General features: G+C 37.5%; 2 protein-coding genes across 7 annotated transcripts in view; one reads left to right on the top strand and one right to left on the bottom strand.

The window, feature by feature from the left end:
* Positions 1 to 23,460, bottom strand: part of IMMP2L (inner mitochondrial membrane peptidase subunit 2) — a 964,367-nt gene that overhangs the window by 463,780 nt on the left and 477,127 nt on the right. For 2 of the 6 annotated variants that reach the window (XM_069588011.1, XM_069588012.1), the window contains exon 5: positions 12,989 to 14,849. The exons of the other annotated variants lie outside the window; for them this stretch is intronic. In XM_069588011.1, coding sequence (XP_069444112.1) covers positions 14,783 to 14,849 — 67 coding nt within the window. In that variant the 3' untranslated portion in view covers positions 12,989 to 14,782. Of the gene's footprint in view, positions 1 to 12,988; positions 14,850 to 23,460 lie in introns of those variants that run through there. 6 annotated transcript variants of the gene reach the window in all.
* LRRN3 (leucine rich repeat neuronal 3) overlaps positions 6,431 to 23,460 on the top strand; it is a 40,325-nt gene continuing 23,295 nt past the window's right edge. Inside the window, exon 1 of the mRNA XM_069588003.1 lies at positions 6,431 to 6,920. The gene's annotated coding sequence lies outside the window, so the exon portion shown is untranslated. The remainder of the gene's footprint in view (positions 6,921 to 23,460) is intronic.

Raw genomic sequence — 23,460 nt, 5'->3', positions numbered from 1 at the left:
ACTCTATCATAGGTAGAACTGAATACTAAGTTAAGAAGGTTAGATATTTCACTAAGCAAAACAGCTTCAGATATAGAAGTAAAATTTCACCCCAGAAGAAATATCTATCTTTTTTTCAAAGAATAGGTATTAGTTCTGATTGTAAAAATGAAACAGTGACTTAGAAAGTCTGAGAAGCAAAGAAGGAAATAAAACCACTCATCATCATGTGGGAAAAAAAGGAAATCTCCTAACACTGTTGGCAGGGATGTAAATTGGTACAGCCACTAAGGAGAACAGTATGGAGATTCCTTAAAAGCTAAAAATAGAGTTACCATGTGATCCAGCAAGCCCACTCCTGGGCATATATCCAAAAAAAATGAAAACTAATATGAAAAGATACATGCACCACAATGTAAATAGAAGTGCTATTTAAAACAAGAGCCAACACATGGAAACATCCTAAATGTCCATCAACAGATGTATGGATAAAGAAGATGCAATGAGTGTATATATATGTGTGTACATATATATATATATATATATATATATATACACACACACAATGAAATATTCAGCCATAAGAGAATGAAGTAATGTCATTTGTAACAACATGGATGGATGGAGCAAGAGATCATTATTCTTAGTGAAACAGAGTCAAATATCCTTTGATATCACATAAATGTGGAATCTTAAAAAGATAATATAAATGAATATATTTACAAAACAGAAACAGACCTACCATCATAGAAAACAAACATATGGTTATTAAAGGCAGGGGTGAAGAGGGATAAATTAGGAATTTGGGATTCACAGATACACATTTCTATAAGTAAAATAAACTACAAGGGCCTACTGTATAGCACAAGGAACTACAGTCAATATCTTATAATAACATATAATGGAAAATAATCTGAAAAAGAATACACACACACGTAACTGAACCACTTCACTTTGCTGTACACCTGAAACTAACACAATATTGTAAATCAATTATACTTCAGTTTTTTAAAAAATGGTGCCATATACAGGTCAGCACTTAATCAAAAACAAAATCCAACCATTATCCCATCAAAGATAACGACTACCAACAGTTTAGAATATTTCCTTTTTTGATAAATTCCTTTTTCAGTTATTTCTGTGCAACCTGAAAACCACCTATCAGGCTACTTACCTATTTACTTGCTATATACTTTCTAAAAAGTGTATTTTATTCTCTTACTATTTTTCACATGTCTAGAGAAGAAGTTAAAGTCAATCCCCTGAAAGCAAAGAATAAAGGAATGAGCAACTTCCTCACGTTTCATCTTATTTCCAACTTAAAAGCAAATTTGCTATCAGAATCAGAGGAGGAAGGACAAGCCACTGACGATCTTGTCTGCTCAGTGTCAGCACCCTTCATCAATGGCCATTCACATGTATTCAACACATCACTTCATCTTTCCAACCAGGCACTACATCTCTTCAGTGCTCTATTTCTCAAACTGTGCCAGCAATACAAAATTCTGTCATTAACACTCAACAACAGTAACTATATAAAAACATCCTCTGTCTAGTGCATAAAAGGTATTCCCTTTTAAAAATAGTATTTCTATTTTTAGCATCCCTTGTTGCTAACTACATTTAATTGGTTGACTCAGTCATCAATCAAGCATTCATTTATTTTGCAAATGAATACTTAGTGCCCTGTGCAATGAAAAGAGCCTTGACTCTTTAGGCAGACCAAACTGAGTTCAAATTTTAGCTCCATTATTTAATAGTTTTGGGACACCAGAGCAAGTAATCTAACTTCTTTGAGACAATGTTTCTACACTGTCAAATGAGGATAAAAATATCTTGAGATGTAGTGAAGATTAAGTAACTCTTAAAATTGAAATACTATGACAGAACAATTTTATCCATGCTATGGATACTAAAGTTGAATAAGATATAGACTGTCCCTCCTGGAGAATCTTATAAACTATAAAGTGAAATTACATAAACAATTATAATGTATTTTTAAAAAGTGATGTCATAGGAGGGATAATGAATGCTGCTACTGCTGCTGCTAAGTCGCTTCAGTCATGTCCAACTCTGTGCGACCCCAGAGACGGCAGCCCACCAGGCACCCCCGTTGCTGGGATTCTCCAGGCAAGAACACTGGAGTGGGTTGCCATTTCCTTCTCCAATGCATGAAAGTGAAAAGTGAAAGTGAAGTCACTCAGTCGTGTCCGACTCCTAGCGACCCCATGGACTGCAGCCCACCAGGCTCCTCCACCCATGGGATTTGCCAGGCAAGAGTACTGAAGTGGGCTAGTATGGGTCAAATGAGCGATCATATCTTGTTAGAGGGTCAGAGAACATTCCATGGGGGAAGCAGCATTTGAACTGAGCTAACTATTTCTGATAAGTGAAAGGCAGGGACTTAGAATAGAAGGTAGAAAGGGCACCCCAAAGGACACAGTGGAAGAAATAGTGATGACTATGACAATGATAATAATGACAAGTAATGGTGATTTCAAACATTTCATTTAGACTTAATATGTTCCAGATACTTTTCTAAGCTTTTATATATATTAACTACTTTAATTCTCAAAACAATCCTAGGAGGAAACCGAGACACAGAGATGCTAAATTTGTACTCAAGGTCACAAAGCTAGAAAGTGGCAAAGTAAGCATTCCAACCCAGGTTGTCTGTCTTCAGAAGCTGTGCTCTGATTCACTACATAAATTACTTCTCTAACGAAAGCTCACAGGCAAACCCTGTCTAGGAGTCCATGAAATAGCAATAAACCTTCACAAATGAGTAACTTAAATTCAACCATTAAATCAACAAATAAATATTTATTGTACCCATATATTTTCTTATTTGATGATATGGGCAGAACTCTGTCAACATAATTTAAGGGCTACAATTACTCATTTATGTTTAAAAATCATTTCAATACATGTTCATTAGAACTAAGTACTCATTCAGGAAACCCTGCATACATTTATTCTGAGGTAGCTGACATGCATATGTAAGTAATACACTGTATTTGCAGTGGATTCTAAAGGGGGAAAAAAAAACAAAATAGGAAAAATAAAGAATAAGGAAAAGAAGAAAAAGCAGGAAATCTATCAATCATTCAGTAGATGAGAAGGTCTGGAATCAAGATTGCCGGGAGAAATATCAATAACCTCAGATATGCAGATGACACCACCCTTTCGGCAGAAAGCAAAGAAGAACAAAATAGCTTCTTGATGAAAGTGAAAGAGGAGAGTGAAAAAATTGGCTTAAAACTCAAGATTCAGAAAACAAAGATCATGGCATCCAGACCCATCACTTCATGGCAAATAGATGGGGAAATAGTGGAAACAGTGACAGGCTTTATTTTCTTGGGCTCCAAATTCACTGCAGATGGTGACTGCAGCCATGAAATTAAAAGACGCTTAGTCCTTGGAAGAAAAGTTATGACCAACCTAGACAGCATATTAAAAAGCAGAGACATTATTTTGTCAACAAAGTTCCATCTAGTCAAGGTTATTGTTTTTCCAGTATTCATGTGTGGATGTGAGAGTTGGACTATAAAGAAAGCTGAGCGCTGAAGAATTGATGCTTTTGAACTGTGGTGTTGGAAGAGAGTCTTGAGAGTCCCTTGGACTGCAAGGAGATCCAACCAGTCCATCCTAAAGGAGATCAGTCCTGAGTGTTCATTGGAAGAACTGATGCTAAAGCTGAAACTCCAATACTTTGGCCACCTGATGTGAAGAACTGACTCATTTGAAAAGACCCTGATGCTGGGAAAGATTGAAGGTGGGAGGAGAAAGGGAGGACAGAGGATGAGATGGTTGGATGGCATCACTGACTCAATGGACATGGGTTTGGGTGGACTCCGGGAGTTGGTGATGGACAGGCAGGCCTGGTGTGCTGCAGTCCATGGGGTTGCAAAGAGTCGGACACGACCGAGCAACTGAACTGAACTGAACTGAACTGAGAGGGTGATATAACAGAAAAATCCGGAAAGACCTGGGGAGTTCTAGTCTTGCTCTCTGTAACCAGATGTATATATGTATTAAGTCTCTTAAACTTTAGGACTCAAGGCACTCGAGCTTAAAAGTTTTATGTTTCTCATTTGATGACCATTTACAATCGTGCTAATTCAAAAGCCCTGAAATATTCATCCTGACACAATTTAAAGTCTTCACATGGTACTGTATTACATAGATGTGATAATTAAATAATTTAATGTGTCTTTCTGGAGACCTCTCATTACTAATAAATGATTGATGCGGTGGAATAGTAAATCGTATAAAACATACACTGCTTCTACTCAGCAGCTATTGTTCTTGTAGCAAAAAGGAAACTACAGCCAAGAAACAAAATCCTCATCTTTTCATCCAAAGTCAGTTATTTTCTCTCACACTGAAATCTCATTTCTAACGTCCCATGAAATCTTCTGAACTTATCATGTACCTACACAAAAAGGACAACTGCAAGAAATGCCATCTCATCTCCCACATGTCAAAAAGGTAATCAAAGGAAGTTAAAATAACTTCCTATGATAGAGCATAAGGTAGCATTTAAAATATTCCACTCTTGCTAAATTAAAACTTAGATTTTTTTGATATGAGACTAAAATTTATATCAGTTACAATTGTTGGTTTTATTTATAAACCATGAAAGTAGTTTAATCATCTATCTGCTTGATTATCACTACTCACTCTCATTATGGGAGGCCATTATACTTGGTTTGATTATTGGATTTGTTGATTGTATGGTCAATACCAATCAACCAAAATGAAATGCTTAAGGAACCAATGGTATAAAACTCAAATTCCTTTTTCAAGTAATTAACACAATTTTAATGTAAGTTTTCCATAGGCGAAAATAAAAATCTGCCAGTGGTGAAATTATCTTGAATAGGCAAGAAACTAGAGCTGGAGAGAATAAAACTGGGGGGAGTTACTATTATCACAAGTACTTTAAATTAAGTATAGACACAGTGTATCACAACATCCCCAACACTGGACTACAAATTCCTAACATTTACAGATGAAGTGCAAGAGTACCTAGCGTAAAGAATAAAATCTTGCAGTAACATTCTGAAATAAGTGCTATTAGGTTAATGGAGAAGCTACTACTTTTGTCTTGAATTTAGTTTTATTCAAAAGGTTAAGGATTATTTGAATACAGTTTTTTAAAAGGAAAAAAAATAAAGCATTTGGGAACATTTTAAGGAAAACCACAGAACGAAAATATTTAGTAGTTAGAAACAAAGTTAGTATTATAATTATAATAAATGTAAACTGCTGGTCTATGTCATTTCAATAAACACTTAAGGAGTAATTAGATGTGAAGCTTCCCCCCCCCCCATCCCCACCCCCAGTAAATCCAGCAACATGAAAATGCCATTTCTTTGTACTCCACTAGAGGGTAGTCTCTCAAAACTAGGGTTGGAGTCAGGAATCTAACCTATTTTTGACCTGTTGCTAAATTAATCCTCATGTATCATGGTTTTCAACAAAATTTTTCTCTAGTGTGCTAATTAAGGTTTTAACACATGCATTTTAAAAAACTGCTGTCTATTTGCTCATAGGTGTCCTTGCAGAAATATAAACCGTTATGCTTTGCTGTGTTTCTTTTCAAAATTTCAGAAAATTCAGCGTTTTACATATGTGTACAGAGTATATTTTTCTGGTAAATATAAGTTCAGAGTTAGCAGGTCTAAGAACAGAGAGAAATCATTTTCTTGAGGATTTAATTTTATTTCAGCAGAAATGCTTTCCCAGAGTAGTAAAACATACACCCTAAACACACATACACCCACACGCATACCTCCCAACACACACACACAAACACCATGGCACATGTACTCATTCACATGTGGCTGGCAAGTTAACTTCGTCACATAAGGAAAAGTGGCTGAATGTTAACTGGAAAAATATATACCCCCTTAATATGCCAATGTACTGAAATGTCATGAAGAAAATATATGTGTTACTTTAAAAAAAAAAAACAAAAACAAAAAACTGGTCACTCCACGTAAGAAAAACCATTGCTTTAAAAAAAAAAATTATTGAACAGCAAACGCATATCCTAAACTAAGTAGGACTTACAGAAAACCAAATGCCACTCAAAACAGTTTCAAGCTATTCTTAAATTATACTGCCTTTGGTGAACTTCTCAGAGGAGTCATTGGAGGCTCTGCATCTCTCCCAGGTGCTTTTAATATTTGGGAAATCCTTGTTAGTAATGTGCCCTGCTGTTTTCAGAGAGAAAAGACAGTGTCTGAGCGACCGAGAACCCCAAAATGAGAAAACTTGTCAAAAAAATCCCTCCCCCTAAAAACAAAGGAAGCAAAGAAGAAAGGAAGGAAGGAAGGAAGGAGGGAAGGGGGGAATGATACCTAACAAAACAAGCAAGTCTGTTTCATTTATTTGTATCCCTAAGCAGCAGTGTCATAGAACAGACAGGTTGTTTCAGCCAACCAGACGCGAGCAGCTGCGAGTGCTACATCTTGGCAGTCCGAAGCGATTGGCTCCTCTCTGGGGAGTGGAGGGTGTTCAGTTATTAATGACCGCTGAGCAGGCAGCACCATGTCAGTGTGACAACTGATCGGGTGAACGACGCACCACTAACCACCATGGAAACCAGGAGAAATAAAGCCAGCTCCCACGATCTCTCTTCACTGGATTGAAAGGCTCAGCCTGCCGCTGACTGAGAGAAAGAGTTCGGGGGAAAAAGAAGGAATCCTCGCTGTAACCTCCCGCCTTCGTTTATATTTTAGAATACAGAGATAAGCTCTCTTGCTCGTGTGAATACCTATAGTACACATTTGTGTATACTTTGGTACACACACATATGCACCAATTTCCACCCGGGCAAGAACGCAACCATGTGACTATTGCTACTAAGGAACTGAGGAATCCAGCACGCAGGGACACGGAAGGGGGTGTAGCACTGAAACCGCTTTTGCAGGGTAAGTTTGAAATATACATTTCTATTTAAATATGCTCTCTTTCCTGTTCAGTTGATGCTCTTTTTTTTTTTTAACACTTAAATTCTCTTTTGATGTTCTCTTCTTGTGTGAATTCTGAGAGCGGTTTTCTTTCCATTTCACTTTCGAGACGAAATTCAAATGCAAAAGCCCTCCGGCTCTGTGTATGCCTTGCTGTGTTTGTGGGATTCTCCAGCATGAATTTTACTAGCTTGAACGCCCATCAGAGGATGTGAGTGGGAGAGAAAAAGCAGTGCTGGGGGTTGGGGGGAGTAGAGAAGGAGAGAGAGAGAGAGAGAGAGAGAGAGAGAGAGAGAGAGAGAGAGAGAGAGAGAGAGAGAGAGAGAGAGACAGAGAGAGACAGAGAGAGAGAGAGAGAGAGAGGGACAGCAAGAGAGAAGACCAGAGGAGAAAGGGAGAGGAAGAGAGGGGCTAGGGGATTTTTGCTTTTTCTTCACATTATTTGCAATGAAAAGCAGATTACAAATCATTCTGCGTTTTGAAACCAATCTCAGAGATGGGGCATTTTTCTCCCTTTTTCACCTAGTGGTTGGAGATAAAGGCAAATGCTGCTGTTAAGTCAAGAGTAAACCCACTAAGCAGAGTGGCGAAAAGAGCATATCACAAACAGTTATTGAATTTCTGCCAGGCTACATCTTATGGATTGGGGTAAATGACTTCCCTTTAATAACATCCCCTCACTGGTCTGAAGGGACAGTGCAAATGTCTGATTGCTAATGCAGCTGCAATTGATACACTCTAGGTAAAAGGATCCCATGAACCAGAAGAGTTCTAATCTTCTTTGGTAATTAACAGGATCGCAGCAGGATGGCTTTAAAGTACATCTCCTATTAAAGAAGATTGTTCAAACCAACTGCTATATTCCCTTTGCTCTTACTCAGCTAGCAGGCTTAATTCACCTCTAATTTATTCATTTTTAACAATATGTCCTTGTTTCCGTGCCTCTAATTTTCGTGAAAGCAAGCTATGAGAATGAGTCGAACCTTCTTAATTTAGTAAAAAGGGGACAATGTGAAAACAAAACAAAAAAAAAAAGGAAGAAATAAGGATTCATAAAACCTACCTAGAACATACTGTGCCCTCACACAATAAATACTGCTTACACCCTGTATTTCTCTTTAGTTTCAGAAGCAATGCCTTTGAGACAGAATTACTCTCAGTAAACTATGAGCGTCCATGCGGTGATGATTCATGGAATACAGTGTGGGTTAATTTATACTTCCAGGCATGTAAAAGGAAGCCAGCTACTTAGAACATGAGTGTGTTCATGGAACTATTCACTACCCCCTTAGAGGATCCTGTAAAGACAGTAAAAGAAACCAAGTATTTATATTTTATCTTCAGGAGCTCTCTCCTTCCTTCTTCTAGTTCAGCTAACCAAATAGTTAATGGAGACTGCTTCTTTTGAACTGCAGGTTATTTTTTTCTACCACTGTGATTTCAGAGTTATTATTGGTTTTCTAGTTTATAATATGAGCCGAAAGCAAGAGACAATAACCAGCCACTTAGATCCTGCCAATTTCCCATAAATGTGTCAAAAAATGAGTCACTTTACAATGTGTAATGTAAGAAGTCAATTAATTCCAGTGACCTTTGTAAATGATGACAATAAAGCAGCTCTGACAACATGCCATGGGCTTCGATTTTCCCTCTGTAAAATGAACAAGTTTAAGAAGAGGTTTCCTGCTCAGAGTGAAAAATAAAAGATGCTGAAGGATTAGCTTGAAATATCGGCAGGCTTGCTTGCTCTGCCTCAAATGCCACACACAATCTATAGAAAAACAAAATGATTTATTACAAAGAGGAAAAGGTGTAGCATTTGCTTTTCTGCTATTTACTAGGAGTGTACCTTCTGCCACAGAACAGATCTGATATTTTGGAGGGACCTCCTAAGTTCCTAGCCAAGAGAAAAGCCTGAAGCTGATATTCAACCTCCAGATTTCAAACTCCTGTATAGTGTAGCATTGCAGTATTGATTTCAGTTTTTCTCAGACCTTTTCTGGGGAAACTTTCCATACCAAACACACACATTCTTAAATCCTACCCAACCTCTTTTAAAATTACAATCAATGACACCTAAGAACAGTGGATTCACTCTTTAACCTTGGTAAAGCTCACACACATATCTTGTGGATTACGGAGATCAATAATGTGCCCACTTGAGTCTAAGAGATACAATCACTCCAGGCCCCCAGGGTTGTCACTCAATGTGTGCCAGGGAGTTTAGAGATCTGATTGGCATCTACCAATGCCAATTGATGGACATATCAGCATGCCTGGAAGACTAAGCCACAGTCTCCCCACATCATGTAGCTAGCTATACCAAAAATAATAGATTTCTGGCAAGACAAGCATCAAAGGACCATCTTTTCAGAGTGTTGCTTGTCAAAGGCAACACACTGAGTTAGAATGCTGATGAGTAGGTGGAATTTTTACCTTTGGTTGTTGTTACTGCTGTTAATGGCTTAAAACACCATGTTATCAGTTTTTTAAGCCAGCAATTTATGGACCTATGAAAACCATAATCAGCTTATAATTCACTAACTGTATTTTATTATTTTTGTTCATTTTATACCAACTCTCTCTTTTTTTTTTGGTCATAAAATGGTTTAACATTTTACTTTCTTCTCCTCCACTCTGAATTTTTCCTGGTGCAAAATGCCTTTGTAAAGTGACATTGTGATGTTTACTACAAAATAATTATGTTGAAAAGAAAGGTTTGTAATCTGAGTTACAAACTCTTATGTTAATTAAATAGTAGTACTTAATTAGCAGCCCTTGAAGATGGTCATAGATGAGATATTTGTTGGGGAATCTGAAGGAGATCATTTAAAAGGAAGCTAGTCACATGCTAAAAAATGAGTCCCTACTTCTAGCTTCAGTGAAGATGCCCCCAAAGAATAATTTAAAATATTGTTGCTCCAGCCAATCTGGATAAACACTGGACACATCTGCAGCCACCTAAATGGGCCATGGAGACCTGGATGTGAAAGTTTAACCACTTAGGTGTCACTCCTTGGTCCCAAGCAACTGAATAAAGCAGGTAAACATGAGGCAACAGATCAGTATCTTATCCGCGCTGCCAAAGATAAAACTCTCTGATGCTGGCTACGCAACCAGCACTTAGGAAAGCTTCTCATTGTAGCAACTGAACACAGGTCCCGCGCAAAGCGCAGTGAACAACTCCCTGCCTCTCTCCTGATGAAGTGATATCTGGTTGGACACCTAGCAAGTAGAATGTGACAGCAATTGTTCCCTTCAGCCACAAACTAAAAGGCAATCAAACTTCACATAAAGAACGTAGGTGGTGCCAGAGGATAAAAGAAGTAACAGGGAGAAATACAAATGGTTTACGTTGATGACGGAGTAGAACTTAATCTCGGCAGATGCTGTTTAGAAATTGTTAAGACTGGGGAGCAGAGATTCCAAATGCTCATCTCAAACTTTGTGAAGAAATGCAGTGCCCACTGGGCTATCTATTATTATATATTTGCATAATTGTCATATTTGCATTTAACTGAGGGCTGTTTTTTAAGGTGCCATTCGTAAAAGTACATCACACAAACTCAGTGTGGGGAAATGAAGACGGGGAAGAGGTTTTCATGTAATAGTAATACAACCTTCAGTAAAGGCTCTAGTATGCTCATTTCACTGGTGAAGAAACTGGGGCCCAAAGGGTTTAACATCTTTACCCCAACACACTCAGCTCTTTATGGAGGTCTAGGGCAGATGCCCTACAGTGATCCCTCCAACAGTCTGCTAAAGGTCTGCCTATCCTCTTTTCCAAAGAAAATATTCTTTAAAAAGTATAAGTAAAGGCTGATAGATACGAGCACCCACCCCCCCCAAAAAAAAATCCTTAAGTAGATTTTTATCCAGATAATCAAGTACTCTTAAAGTTAGAGCAGATAGTCAACAATAGAAGCAATAACTATTTATCTCGGGCTTCCCCTGGTGGCTCAGATGGTAAAGAATCTGCCTGCAATGCAGGAGACCTGGCTTTGATCCCTGGGTCAGGAAGACCCCCTGGAGAAGGGAATGGCTTCCAGTATTCTCACATAGAGAATTCCATGGAAAGAGGAGCTTGGCAAGTTAAGCGCATGGGGTCGCAAACAGTTGGACATGACTGAGCAATTTCCTTTCATTGAAGTATCTCACAACCAATATTTCAAATTCATAATTTGCCTTTGGGATATAGTCTACTGTATTCTGTAATGAGTCATAAAAATTAGGCCCTTGCCCTGGTTTGAAAACATCTTAATAATAATACTGCTACCCTTCACATATTCAGCTGTTGGTCTTCTACTATAATTCAGAGTTCCCAGGAATTCTGAAGAGACTCTCCAATCCTCTTTTACTGGGTTTAACTGTAATATTTTAAGGCACTTATAGGTGTCCTCTTTATATGCACTGTCCATTCTCATATTTTGCTTCTGCACCTCACAGAGGAGATGCTCAGAAGAGTTACACCTATCTTCATCTCACCATCTCCCCCATTCTGCCTTACCTTTCCATTTCCATCGTTACGGTGAGAACCACTGTAGACAATGACCTAGTGCCTTAATTTCACATCCCTATTTTTTTTCTTCTTAGCAAATTTTTCTTTCTCAGTGTGCTCTCCAAATTTTGCTAAGATAATAGTAATGAACTGACTTTAAAACTTAGGGGAAGTAAAGGAGAGTAAAAAAAAACAAACAAACAGTAATTGTGACTCTTCTAGAGCTATCCTGTATACAGAGTAAATGACGTTTCTTCCTCCCAACAACCTGCTGGGGGAGTAATGATGATGATCATTTTTCTTGTAAGACTGAAGAATGAAGCTCTGTGAGGTTAAAGACTCTGCACAGTAAGGGAACTAACACATGGAGGACGTGGGTATCCTGACTCCAAAGATGGTACAGCACCAATCGCAGTACCTGGCTTTTTGTGAGCTGATCAGTAAATGCCCATTCTCTTTTTTCTGAAATCACACTCTAGCCTAATCCTTTCAAGATTTGTGCTCTTTGCACCATACCACAATATGGGTGGATAGATCATTGCTATTAAAAATCAGTACTTTTAATTTAAATCATAGCTAATAATATGCCCAAGATAAATTAAAGAAACACACACACACAAAATCAACCTCTATTCTTGGAGAAAAAGACTGCATGTCTTCAACCTCCTCACCCATATGTTTGTCTGACAGCATTAGCACTCTGATAAACAGATACTTGGCAAAGGTATCAAAAATTGGATAAAATGTGATGAGTAAGTTTTTCAGGCATGTTCCAGATTGTTGGAAAATTATGAGCAAAGTCTTCAAAGTCATTTGAAGCACCACCAATGGATAACGTCTATTAGAAAAGCAGCCTGTTTGGCATCTCTTTTCTAGTTAGTCTTGGAGAGAAAATGGCACACTAAGAACTCAAAATGCCAGTAAATTTATTCAGATTATTCTGAGGGCCCTGAGGGAGATTTTATCTTTCATAAGTAATGTCATCCTTGGAATAAATGAAAATTCCTAAAACACATGTTCCAAAGGTTATCTTGCCAAGCTTTACTTCCAAAAAGTAAAGCATTCCACAAATAATAGCTACTCTGTTTAGGAAGGAGTGTAAACATCACCACTTTTTTCCAAGTCTGCATTGAAAAGGCCCGTGGACTCCCCAATGACCCACTGAATCAATTAAAGGCTTAGCATCAACAAAAAATATTTTCTCTTTCCAGAGGCCTAAAACCTCTGGGATTTAATTCCCTGAGGAGCGAGAGAGGAGGTAGTTTCCTGACTTGTACAAAGCCATGAATCCAGGAATGGAAGAATGTATTCCCCTGGGATTGAGCCTGCTAATGTGCCATGGCTAAGCAATGGCCTTCAGGAAGTCTCTGGACTCACAACACTTACCAGTGGCAAAAGTAATATTGAGTATTTTGATTCTAGGAAATACTTAAAGAGGCATTGTGGTAGAGAGGACTAGAATGAGCTTTATTACAATGCTCTCTAAAGTTAGGAAATTATATTAATAAAATGACTACAAAGACACAAGGGCAAATGTTCCAGCAAATTTATTCCACTGATAAAATTTGGTCCATAATATGTTACAGTCTCATCACATTGAAAGGTCAAGGCATTTAAATTACATTGTCAGAAACTTACTTTTGTTTCAAAACAAAATAAAAACTCAAAAAATGTTAACAGACATGTATTTTCTGAGATACAATTCATATTGGCTTTATGTCATTAGACTGTTTTTCTCATCGCTTTATTCATATGCCTGAGACATACCAGTCTTATTGCTGTTTGCTAACAATGTCTCTGGGCTCCCATGTTTAATTTTGTTGTCATCAAAAAAATCAGTCAGAAAAATCAAAAAATCATCAAAAAAGCAGAAAGACCAAATAGACAGTATATGGGATCATAATGGACTTTTTTTGAAATGTCAATAGTGGCAGGAGATAATTTACATCTAAACAATGGTATTTTGATTTCCACAAAGACCAAGGGGTTAATGTGCCTAAGGCATGGAGAGTAAAACAATAGAGGAGGTGAAAATGAACCTGAAAGCAGGTTGCAATGCTACATCACTGAAGAGAAAAGGCAAGAGAATGGAATGGAAAAAGCAATGCAACCACTATATCTGAAAAAGAAATATATTCTAAGCACTTATAAAACTTGGACACTCTTTTCCTAATAATTACTGAATGAAAAGCATGTAAAATGCCATTGTAAGATAGAGCTTAGACTATTCATCCAAGTCAATTCTTTGTGTGAATAGATGAACTGATTCACTTACCAAACATACAAGTTATACTTGTTCTGCTTATTGTAGTTGGTTATCCACACGTTTTTTACAAGGACGCTCCAGCTACTCAAAGAGTGTCATTAAGTGAGTTTCAGCAAACTTTTGAAAATCAATGAGGCATTTGCCAAAGTGCCATCTCCTTAATCAGTTACTTTACTTTTAATGAGCAAGCAAATTCCATGTAAATACCAAAGTCTCATTTTTCATTTATACTATAAGCTGTGTCTGTCACAGACTGCTGCTATTGGACAAAATGTTCAAAGGAATGAAGAATTACGTGTTTTATGACCTAAAATACTGTTAGCAGAGACCTTAGGAGTTAAAATTGCATTATGTCTCTTTGACAATCGTTACTGGTTAAGGAAATGATCATGATATTAGCAGAACTCATTTATTATGCTACACCCAGGCATTTTCTGTGCCCAACAATGCTAAACACTTCATGTGCATTTTATCATTTACCCCTCACAATAATCATATCAAACTATTATTATTAATTAACAGTAATTAGTATCAATCCCACTTTACAACTGAGAGAATAAGATTTAATGAAGAAAAGGCAACTTGCCTCACTTAATTAAAGACAGTCAGTTTGGTTGTAAAGATCATGCCTTTGTACACCAGGCAACACTGCTTCCTTGTTGGTATTACCTAAATATAACTAGTCTACACTGTCTTCCAGATCTCAGATTCTCTATCCAAATACAATCTCCCAATTTAGCATTTCACAGAATACATTCTTCTTATACTAGGGCATCATCTATTGGCAGCATTCACTCATGTTTTCTTCTTTTATTTGTTTCTGAAGAAAAAGTGATGATTTACTTAGTTGTATTTGAGTATCATCCACTTGCTCAACTAAAATGATTGCTGCAGTACACAGCCAGATTATTTAACTGGCACCTTATGGGCTTACAGTCTTCTTCCTCCACCATTTTTCCATCAAGTAGAATTCAACATGCTTCTTTAACTGAGGTCACCCAGGACAATAACCGACACAAAGAAGAAATACAAAGCTTAGCCCATAAGTCTCAATTTTCATTATTTATAACAAGTCTTCTGGGGTCCAGTTCCAGTCTGTGGATCCTTCCTTTCTTCATGCATTCTCCTTTAAACAAAGAAGGTCAAAACAGCCTGAACACTATTTCACTGCTACTATGACCATCAGTTGTCAATGAAATTAATCATTCCTCCTCATCATCAGTAAGCTTCTAGCTCTGTAAAGATAGTTGATGAAAGCTGCAATCCATTTTCCAAACAGAGCATGCTGAGCCAAACCTAAAACTTCAGCAAAACTCTTCTATCCCAGCCCTTTGCAAAACTTCAGAGTTTCTCGCTGAGTGATCTCCTCAAAGAACTATCAGGGGAGTCCTTCAATCTGGCTGTCCTACATAGAAAAAGCTGAATGTGAAATTAGGGCCAAATGTTACTGAGGATTCTCCCAGTGATAAAGAGTAGTGTTAAGAGAGCTCATATTCAGCTGTCTTTTCTTGTCAGAGTCAACTATTTTTAAAAAATTACCATTAGGCAACTGAAAAATGAATTTAAACTGGAGGTGATAAAAGGTAAAATATCTGTGCATCATGAATAACCTAACACAGATATGAAATAAAATATTTTTAGAATTTTAAATGTTTTGATGTTTTTTCCTGATATTTCTTACATTCATACGTAATGATGAGGAGGAAGAGGAGAAAGGGGGGATGCTAGCCAACAGTTATTCAACATTAAGGTTTTTACATACCTCATCTCACCTAATATCTCAGCTCCATGAGGGAGCAGAGGCTTAGGAAGGGGAAGCATTTGCCCAATTTTCCATTGTACCAGGGTCCTGATTTGAATCCTGAATGTTTGACTCCAAAGCCCACACTTTAAAATCATGCTATTTGCCTCCCATAACATACATAAATGAGAATAAGCATAATCTATTTCCCCTTTGGGAAGCATTTTACTTTTCATGCAGAAGCATTCAACAACAGTTTCTTTCTATAGTAGTAAGTTTCTCAGCAAAGTTCAGAAAACATATAATAATCAAACTTCAGTTTTGTCACATGTCTGACTCAATTAGTATTTCATGAACAATATAATAGCCCTTATTATAATACAACTAATCTAAAAAATTATTACTTGTAGATTTTCTATTTGAATATTGCCATTAATTTGTGCAATTTCAAAAGTGTAATGGAAAAAATGATTATAGTTGAATTCCGAAAGGACTTGTGAACATCTAAGATCTTTACCATTTTTTAGGGAATGGATATAAGGAATAAAACACGGGAAGTTTTCCAGGTCATAAATACCTTGCAAACTGACCATGCAGAAAAATGTTTCAACTGTTTCCTTCCTCCTTCAATATAGCTCGCCAGATTTGAGAACTATTTGAAACTTATTTATATTTTTATACATTGTGTACATTGTATACACTGTGAGCAAAAATAACAAACACTTATAAATTTGAATCTGCTCCACAAAGAGTGTTTTCCTATCTAGAATAGTAACTCCTCCTCAACCACCACATCCTGCCCCCACTCTCCTTCCCACCCAACCCTGAAGGTAGTAGTAAATTTCGTTCTTAACTTCACTTAAGCATGAGGTTTTTCTTTCCAGATAATTATGTTTAATTATAAATCAATGTACCACTCTATCCACTTACTTGATAGAGAGTTCTATGAATCTTTGAAAGGAAAGATATTCTAAAATAATTTATGATTTATTCATTCACTTAGACATGCCCCGTCATGGCTATATAATCAATGACTAAGAATGCATCCAAAGCCAATGAAAAGAACCCTGAGATATGGATAAGAAATTATGTAAATGATTTATCTGCTGGTATATAATACAACTAGAACCATATCTATCTAAATGTTCTCATCTTAACAGGTATCATTCTATTAAGATTTTACAAGGCATATATTCCAAAAATATTTTGAAGCATATTGCCTAGGTGTAACATATACATTTATTTTTATATTTTGATTCACTTTTAACATTAAAGGAAATTTCAGTAAGGTGTAAATGTGATGATTGACATCAAATTCACAGTGTTTATTTTTAACCCAGAATCTTAGAATCTCTAAGAGTGACACCTAATGATTTTTCAAAGCTTCAGAACAAGTGGTTAAAGATTCAAATCTTTTTTCATTGTCCATTTTCTGCCATTTTTATCTTAGGTTTAGAAAAACTGCTTACTATTGGTGAACAGTTACTTGCTTGAATGCATACAGAAGATGCATGCAGTAGGTATATTGTGTTGTATTTTTCCCAAGAAAAGACCAAGAATAGGGTAGAGCTAGATGAGACAGGGGTTTGATTGACAGGGATAAGATTGAGATGTTTAAGCAGACATTCTTAGTTAATATGCCTGTGAGACTGTGGTAAGTATAGTCTCCAGTCTAAAGAGGACCACTAGCTATAGTCATCTCTTGGTTCTCAGATGATGTCTGTAGGATGGTAGATCAGGTATTCTTAGGAATGTCTACCAGTAATGGACAAAACCCTTTACCTTACATGTTCATGAACTCCTGTTTTCAGATTATATCACATTCTATGTGGAACTTAACTGAGGGGTACCCAGCAGCCACCACTGGCATCATTAATGAATCAATTCTACACTCCCTTGGCATTTGCCTTCAAATTCCATTGAAGAATACAAGGAGTCAGGCCTGGTATAACAGAATCGTGAAACTGAAAGAGATCTTACGGATATGAAGTCACTTGCTCAAAGTGACCTCACTACTTAAAAACATAACTGGAACCAGAAGCCAGGTGATTCAATCCTTGCCCAGCAGTTATTTCACAGCACATTGACTGTGATGGCAGAGCTTCAGAAAGACTGGACCATATGCTCCCATCAAATCATTCCTTTTCTTAAGCACCATTATGACCAAAAGTTCCCAAACTCAACCTTGTAGAGAAACCCAGCAGTTTCTTCCCTGGGAAGGGCCCGTATTTGTACAGCTCTTTGCTGCTGGAGTCTGGCAGAAGCCCAATATGCCATCATACAGTCACTCCTCAAGACGCCTCTCTAGACTGACATTTTACTGACATTAATGTGTTGCTGCTGCTCTGCATCAAGCATGTTAATTACTTGGGACCCAGATTTTGAATTTGTGCTCTAAAGTGGTTTTAGCTGAAGAGTTGTTTGTTTCATTTCTAAATCAAATAAGAGAGAGAAATTATTAAATGGAAAGTCACAAATTTAAAAAATGGCAGCCAACTAAGTTTCATAATTATCCAAAAAGGAAATAGAATGATACAGTTCTTTGTGTTATTTTATTGGAAATGTCTATACCTCTTGGATGGTCCGTCCCAAATTTAAAAGCCTCTAGGTCATTCTGTCCTAATCCTCTTTGCTGGGAACCTAAGAAGCTTTATAACATACAAATTAATTACAATCTTTGAAATTAAAAATCTCATTTTAAACTTATTTTTTTAACTTTTTCTACAAATCCTGTCATAGGTTTTCTTCCAAAAGAATGCGTAGTATCAAATAATGAGTACTCCAAGCCCTGAGTTGCTAAATTAAAATGTTTAAATTGCTGATGATAACATGAATTTCTTTTAAAGAACGGTGTCCATTTACCAAAATGACTTCAGATATAGTTTTCATTTTCTCTCCTTTGAAAAATCCTTCTTATAAGTACTAATGAATGACATTTAAAGTACATTCTAACAATCTCTTTAAGATTTATTTCCCCCAAGTATAAACATATCTTAAGAAATGACAGCTGTCCTATCCCATCATCGCAAAAAAGTTATGCTAGCATTTTTGCAGATTTCTATTTAACCGGTGTACTTCTAGTACTCTGTCAATTTCAATGCAAACTTAATACAAGCATTAGGCACATACATGTATACTTGCATGCACACCGACACTGGACTTTTCCTTAACATCTGTCAACTGTTAGTTTTTACCAGTGTCTAGCCGTGTTTATTTGTACCTGGTTTCTAATAATTTTTCTTCTTCTCAGACATGCCATACAACTGAGGTAACAAATACTATGTTGAATTTTAAGAGTTATTCTCCCAAAGATAAAAAGCAAACAAACAAACTACAAGGCAAGTAAAATTCTATAACCTCTAATGCAAATCAGCCAAATGTCATTCAGGCAGCTCTATTTTGCTCTGCTACTTCTATTCTAACATCGCCACCTCCAAACTAAATTTGAGTTACAACAAATTCTAAATTAATTTGACCATGATTTTGAGTATTATTGGACTTCCCAGGTAGCATTAGTGGTAAATAACCCACCAGCCAGTACAGGAGACGTAAGAGACATGGGTTCCAACCCTGAGTCCAGAAGATCCCCTGGAGGAGGGCATACCAACCCACCCCAGTATTCTTGCCTGGAGAACGCAATGGACAGAGGAGCCTGGCAGGCTATAGTCCATATAGGGTCACAAAGAGTCGTACATGACTGAAGCAATTTAGCATGCATGCGTGACTTATTCATTTGGTAATAGTAATCACTTCATGGGAAACAGATGAGGAAATAGTGGTTGACTTCATTTTTGGGGGCTCCAAAATCACTTCAGATGGTGATTGCAGCCATGAAATTAAAACATGCTTACTCCTTGGAAGGAAAGTTATGACCAATCTAGATAGCATATTAAAAAGCAGAGACATTACTTTGCCAACAAAGGTCCATCTAGTCAAGGCTATGGTTTTTCCAGTAGTCATATATGGCTGTGAGAGTTGGACTATGAAGAAAGCTGAGCGCTGAAGAATTGATGCTTTTGAACTGTGGTGCTGGAGAAGACTCCTGAGAGTCCCTTGGACTGCAAGAAGATCCAACCAGTCCATCCTAAAGCAGATCAGTCCTGGGTGTTCATTGGAAGGACTGATGCTGAAGCTGAAACTCCAATACTTTGGCCACCTCATGTGAAAAGTTGACTCATTGGAAAAGACCCTGATGCTGGGAGGGGTTGAGGGCAGGAGGAGAAGGGGACGACAGAGGATGAGATGGCTGGATGGCATCACCGACTCAATGGACATGAGTTTGGGTAAACTCCGGGAGTTGGTGATGGACAGGGAGGCCTGGCGTGCTGCGATTCATGGGGTCACAAAGAGTCGGACACGACTGAGTGACTGAACTGAATATTTAGTAATTACTTTGTTTCCCGTGCAGTTAATATTAACATTTTTTTACCTAAGAACTTTTAACGCATTATTTTATTTTCACTCCATCCCTCTAAGGTAGGTAATATTCTGCTTGTTTTTGTGCTTAGTTGCTGAGTTTGTGTCTGACTCTTTGCAACCCTTTGGACTGTAGCCTGCCAGTCTCCTCCTTCCATGGAATTTTTCAAGCAAGAATACTGGAGTGTGTTGCCATTCCCTCCTCCAGAGGATCTTCCCGACCCAGGGATTAAACCTGTGCCTCTCTGTCTCATGCAGTGCAGGTGGATTCCCTACCCATTGAGCCATTAGGGAAGCCCATAGGTACTATCATCAACCATCATTTATATAGATGAGAAATCAGTGACAGAGGAGGAAGAGGAACTAGAGTCCACGTCTGAGCCTTTAATCACTAGGCTGCCTCTAAGGAACATAGCTGAGAGTGCCAGAGAACAAGAGACTATGATACAGCATTTGCACTGGCTACTTAAGAAGTATTGGGGAGGGACTTCCCTGGAGGCCCAGTGGTTAAGATTTCATCTTCCCATGCAGGGCGTGTGAGTTTGATGTTTGTTTGGGGAGCTAAGATCCAACATGCCTTGTGGTCAAAAAACCAAAACATATATAACAGAAGCAATATTGTAACAAATTCAAAAAGGACCTTTAAAAAGTTCCATATCAAAAAAAGAAGTAGTAGTAGTATTGGAGTATGTGGGGTGAAGTAGGAAAAGTAAAGTTACATGCCTGTAATAAGGGTTTGGGGGAAAGGCTGCAATTTCACTCTCACTTACCAAGTGTAACACTACTCGTATCTCTGGGTTTGGGCCTATATTCAAGCAACCACTCTGAAAGCCAAATTTGCTAGAAAAATGTCTCCTGCTGTTGAAGAATTCCTTCTTTCCTTCCTTCATGCATGCACATACATACCTCCATTTTTCACAGCTTGAGGGAAATGATGAAGCCCCAGGTAAGGATGAGACAGTGGTCATCCAATTGTCTTTCTCTCCCTCTGTGTCCTGCCTGCTTTCCCATAAATGTACAGTGCTTTGAGCCGCAATTCAAAATTATTCTAGAGAATAAAATAATATCTGCTGCCATCTACTTTAGATTTAGCAAATGCCATCTTTAGTTCCAGAAATGTTTTCACATCTGCTGCTAATGTTCCAAATTTATACATTTTCATGTATCCTTATGTTGTCAGTGTAGTAAGGAACACCATCACTTCAGTTGCTGCTGACAGCAGTTTTAAAAGGAAGGAGGGGATATTATAAGTGAAACTACTCCATCTGGTTCCCAGCAATTGTTTAAAATAGTGCTAAACATTAGAAATGTCTCATCATAAATTCCCCCACCTAGTCTTTTCAGGCTGCGGCTCTTTGGAACAAATGCTAAAGATTATTAAATGTAGGAGAAAGGAAGATTGTTATTAGGAACAGAAAAGGAACAGAAAAGGTGAAGGACTTGCCAACAGGCAGCAAGGGAAAAGATACAAGTGTATCCTAATAAGTTGTAAACTGCACTACCTATCAAATTACTATCAAATTAACAACTATGCACACAAATACCCAGGCTCTCATTCCACTGGAAGCAGAGGCAAAATGTCCTCAGGATGAGAGGATCATGATTTCTGGAATACTGGGGAAGAAAGTAAAGGCAAGCAGAGGGAAGGGAAGAGCCTTATACACAGAAAAGGAGAAAAGATAAAAGGAAGGAAGAGGAAGTACAATAGCTATTTGAAATGAGTTGGACCCAAAATGTGGGCCCACTTGCCGGGATACAGAGAGCAAAAGCAGGGCCTTAGACTTTCAACAGTTCCAGCCTAAAGCAATTGTTTCCACAGCAAAGGATTCATGGAGACAAAAGCACACCCATCTTTGTAGACTGAAATTATGGATTTCCAAGTAAAAGTCACAACGGCTTTTAAAATGCCCCATAAAAATTAATCTGACTCCTCTCCATGAGATAAACCAAAGAATTCATGGGTCAAAATGCTGAAAAATGGCACAACTGATGTCAAATAACCTTCATTTTTCAACAGCAGCCTTCTATAATTCTGCCAGCTAGGTATTCCAGTTAACATTATATATGAAACTCAGAAATTATGTAGCCAAAGAATAGAATGCTAATTCCTGACAGCATGTGGAAAGGAACAGATGAGAACAAAACACCACAAAAGTTTATAAATTGACCAAATAAGACCGCATATGTTACCATCTTCTATGAGAAGAGAGATTTATTGACTGACAATTTACATCTGGTTTGCTCCCGTATTCTGCAAATCACAAAAATGGGTTGCTGTGGCAACTGCCATGTGCTATTTAGCTTGTTGAGAAGGAAGAGAGAGAGAGAGAGAGAGAGAGAAAAAAAACCTCAGAGTACCTCCTAAAACACAAATACAGCATGAATTTTTATTGTTCCTTGCACCCCAAGAGAACAAATCTCCTGACAGAAATTTTGTTCTTTCATAATTTAAAAAATGGGCTTTCTTTCTGTTGTTTGCAGTTTTATTATATATACTACCAATTTATGCAAATGTGAAAGAAAAAAAATCCATTGATATATAAAAGAGATGGATACAGATTGCCTGAGTCACAGGAATGTGATCAGGCCATTGTCTTTTATAGCATCCCCGCTTTTATCATTGACAGCTCTTTTAGCCAATTTGACTCTATTGATGTATCAAATCTATGCATGATACTCCAAGGAATACACCGAGAGCTCAGTACTTAAAGCATCAGCAAGGACAGGCTTATTTTTCTGGACTGAAAACAAACACAAGGTGCAAATAGGAGATGATTAATTTTCTCAGAAGCATATTCTTAACCTCAGGAACACAAATCAGGAGGCTGTGCAGGACCCCAGAACATATCATGTTACCCACATCTGTGCATGCTGGAGAAAGTATATTAACATCTCCACTATGAATAAAATGAGAACACTCATCCATTACTTACATACTTACTTCTCCACTTAGACCTAAAAGCATGGACACAAATCTGTAGATCCGTTAAGGTCTTGAAAATAAAAACTCGAGTTGTCCTTATTCATTGGCAAGTCTGGTAACTTTTTAAACTTCTGATGTTGTTCACACTGGGAAAGTCAACTTTATAAAAACAAACAAACAAACAAAAACAAACAATAAAGCTGAACTATCAGCCTCAGAACAATCTAAGTTTCTGAAAGTTCACTGATTTTCAGAATGCTCTTTTAGAAAAATGGCCCACTTAAAAAGCAAATAAACAAAACAAAACAGATATGTCCTCTATCACTACCATGAACTGCCATATGAAAACCCTCTTTGAGGTTTCTCACCACCCAAGTCTCAAGTTATGGGCTGATTATTTTAAGGCAGGGACTTAAAATAGGGCAAGGATTGGTGAGGTATGGCTGCTACAAGATAGCAGTGATTTATAATATAAACAATAAGATAACAGGACTAAAGTTTCAGTGTGTGAAAACACTATGTATCCCGGCCTTCCAGGTCTTGGAGGCAAAAGTTCCTGACTGTATAGATGTGTCTTCTATTGCTCTAGTTATTCATACAGAAGATTAAATGAAGTGAACTCACAGATTTTTTTTCACTTTTCCTTCAGCAACAATA

Source organism: Ovis canadensis, chromosome 4, assembly GCF_042477335.2.
Source record: "Ovis canadensis isolate MfBH-ARS-UI-01 breed Bighorn chromosome 4, ARS-UI_OviCan_v2, whole genome shotgun sequence".
Taxonomy (NCBI): Eukaryota; Metazoa; Chordata; class Mammalia; order Artiodactyla; family Bovidae; genus Ovis; species Ovis canadensis.
This window is presented reverse-complemented; position numbering and strand designations above follow the sequence as displayed.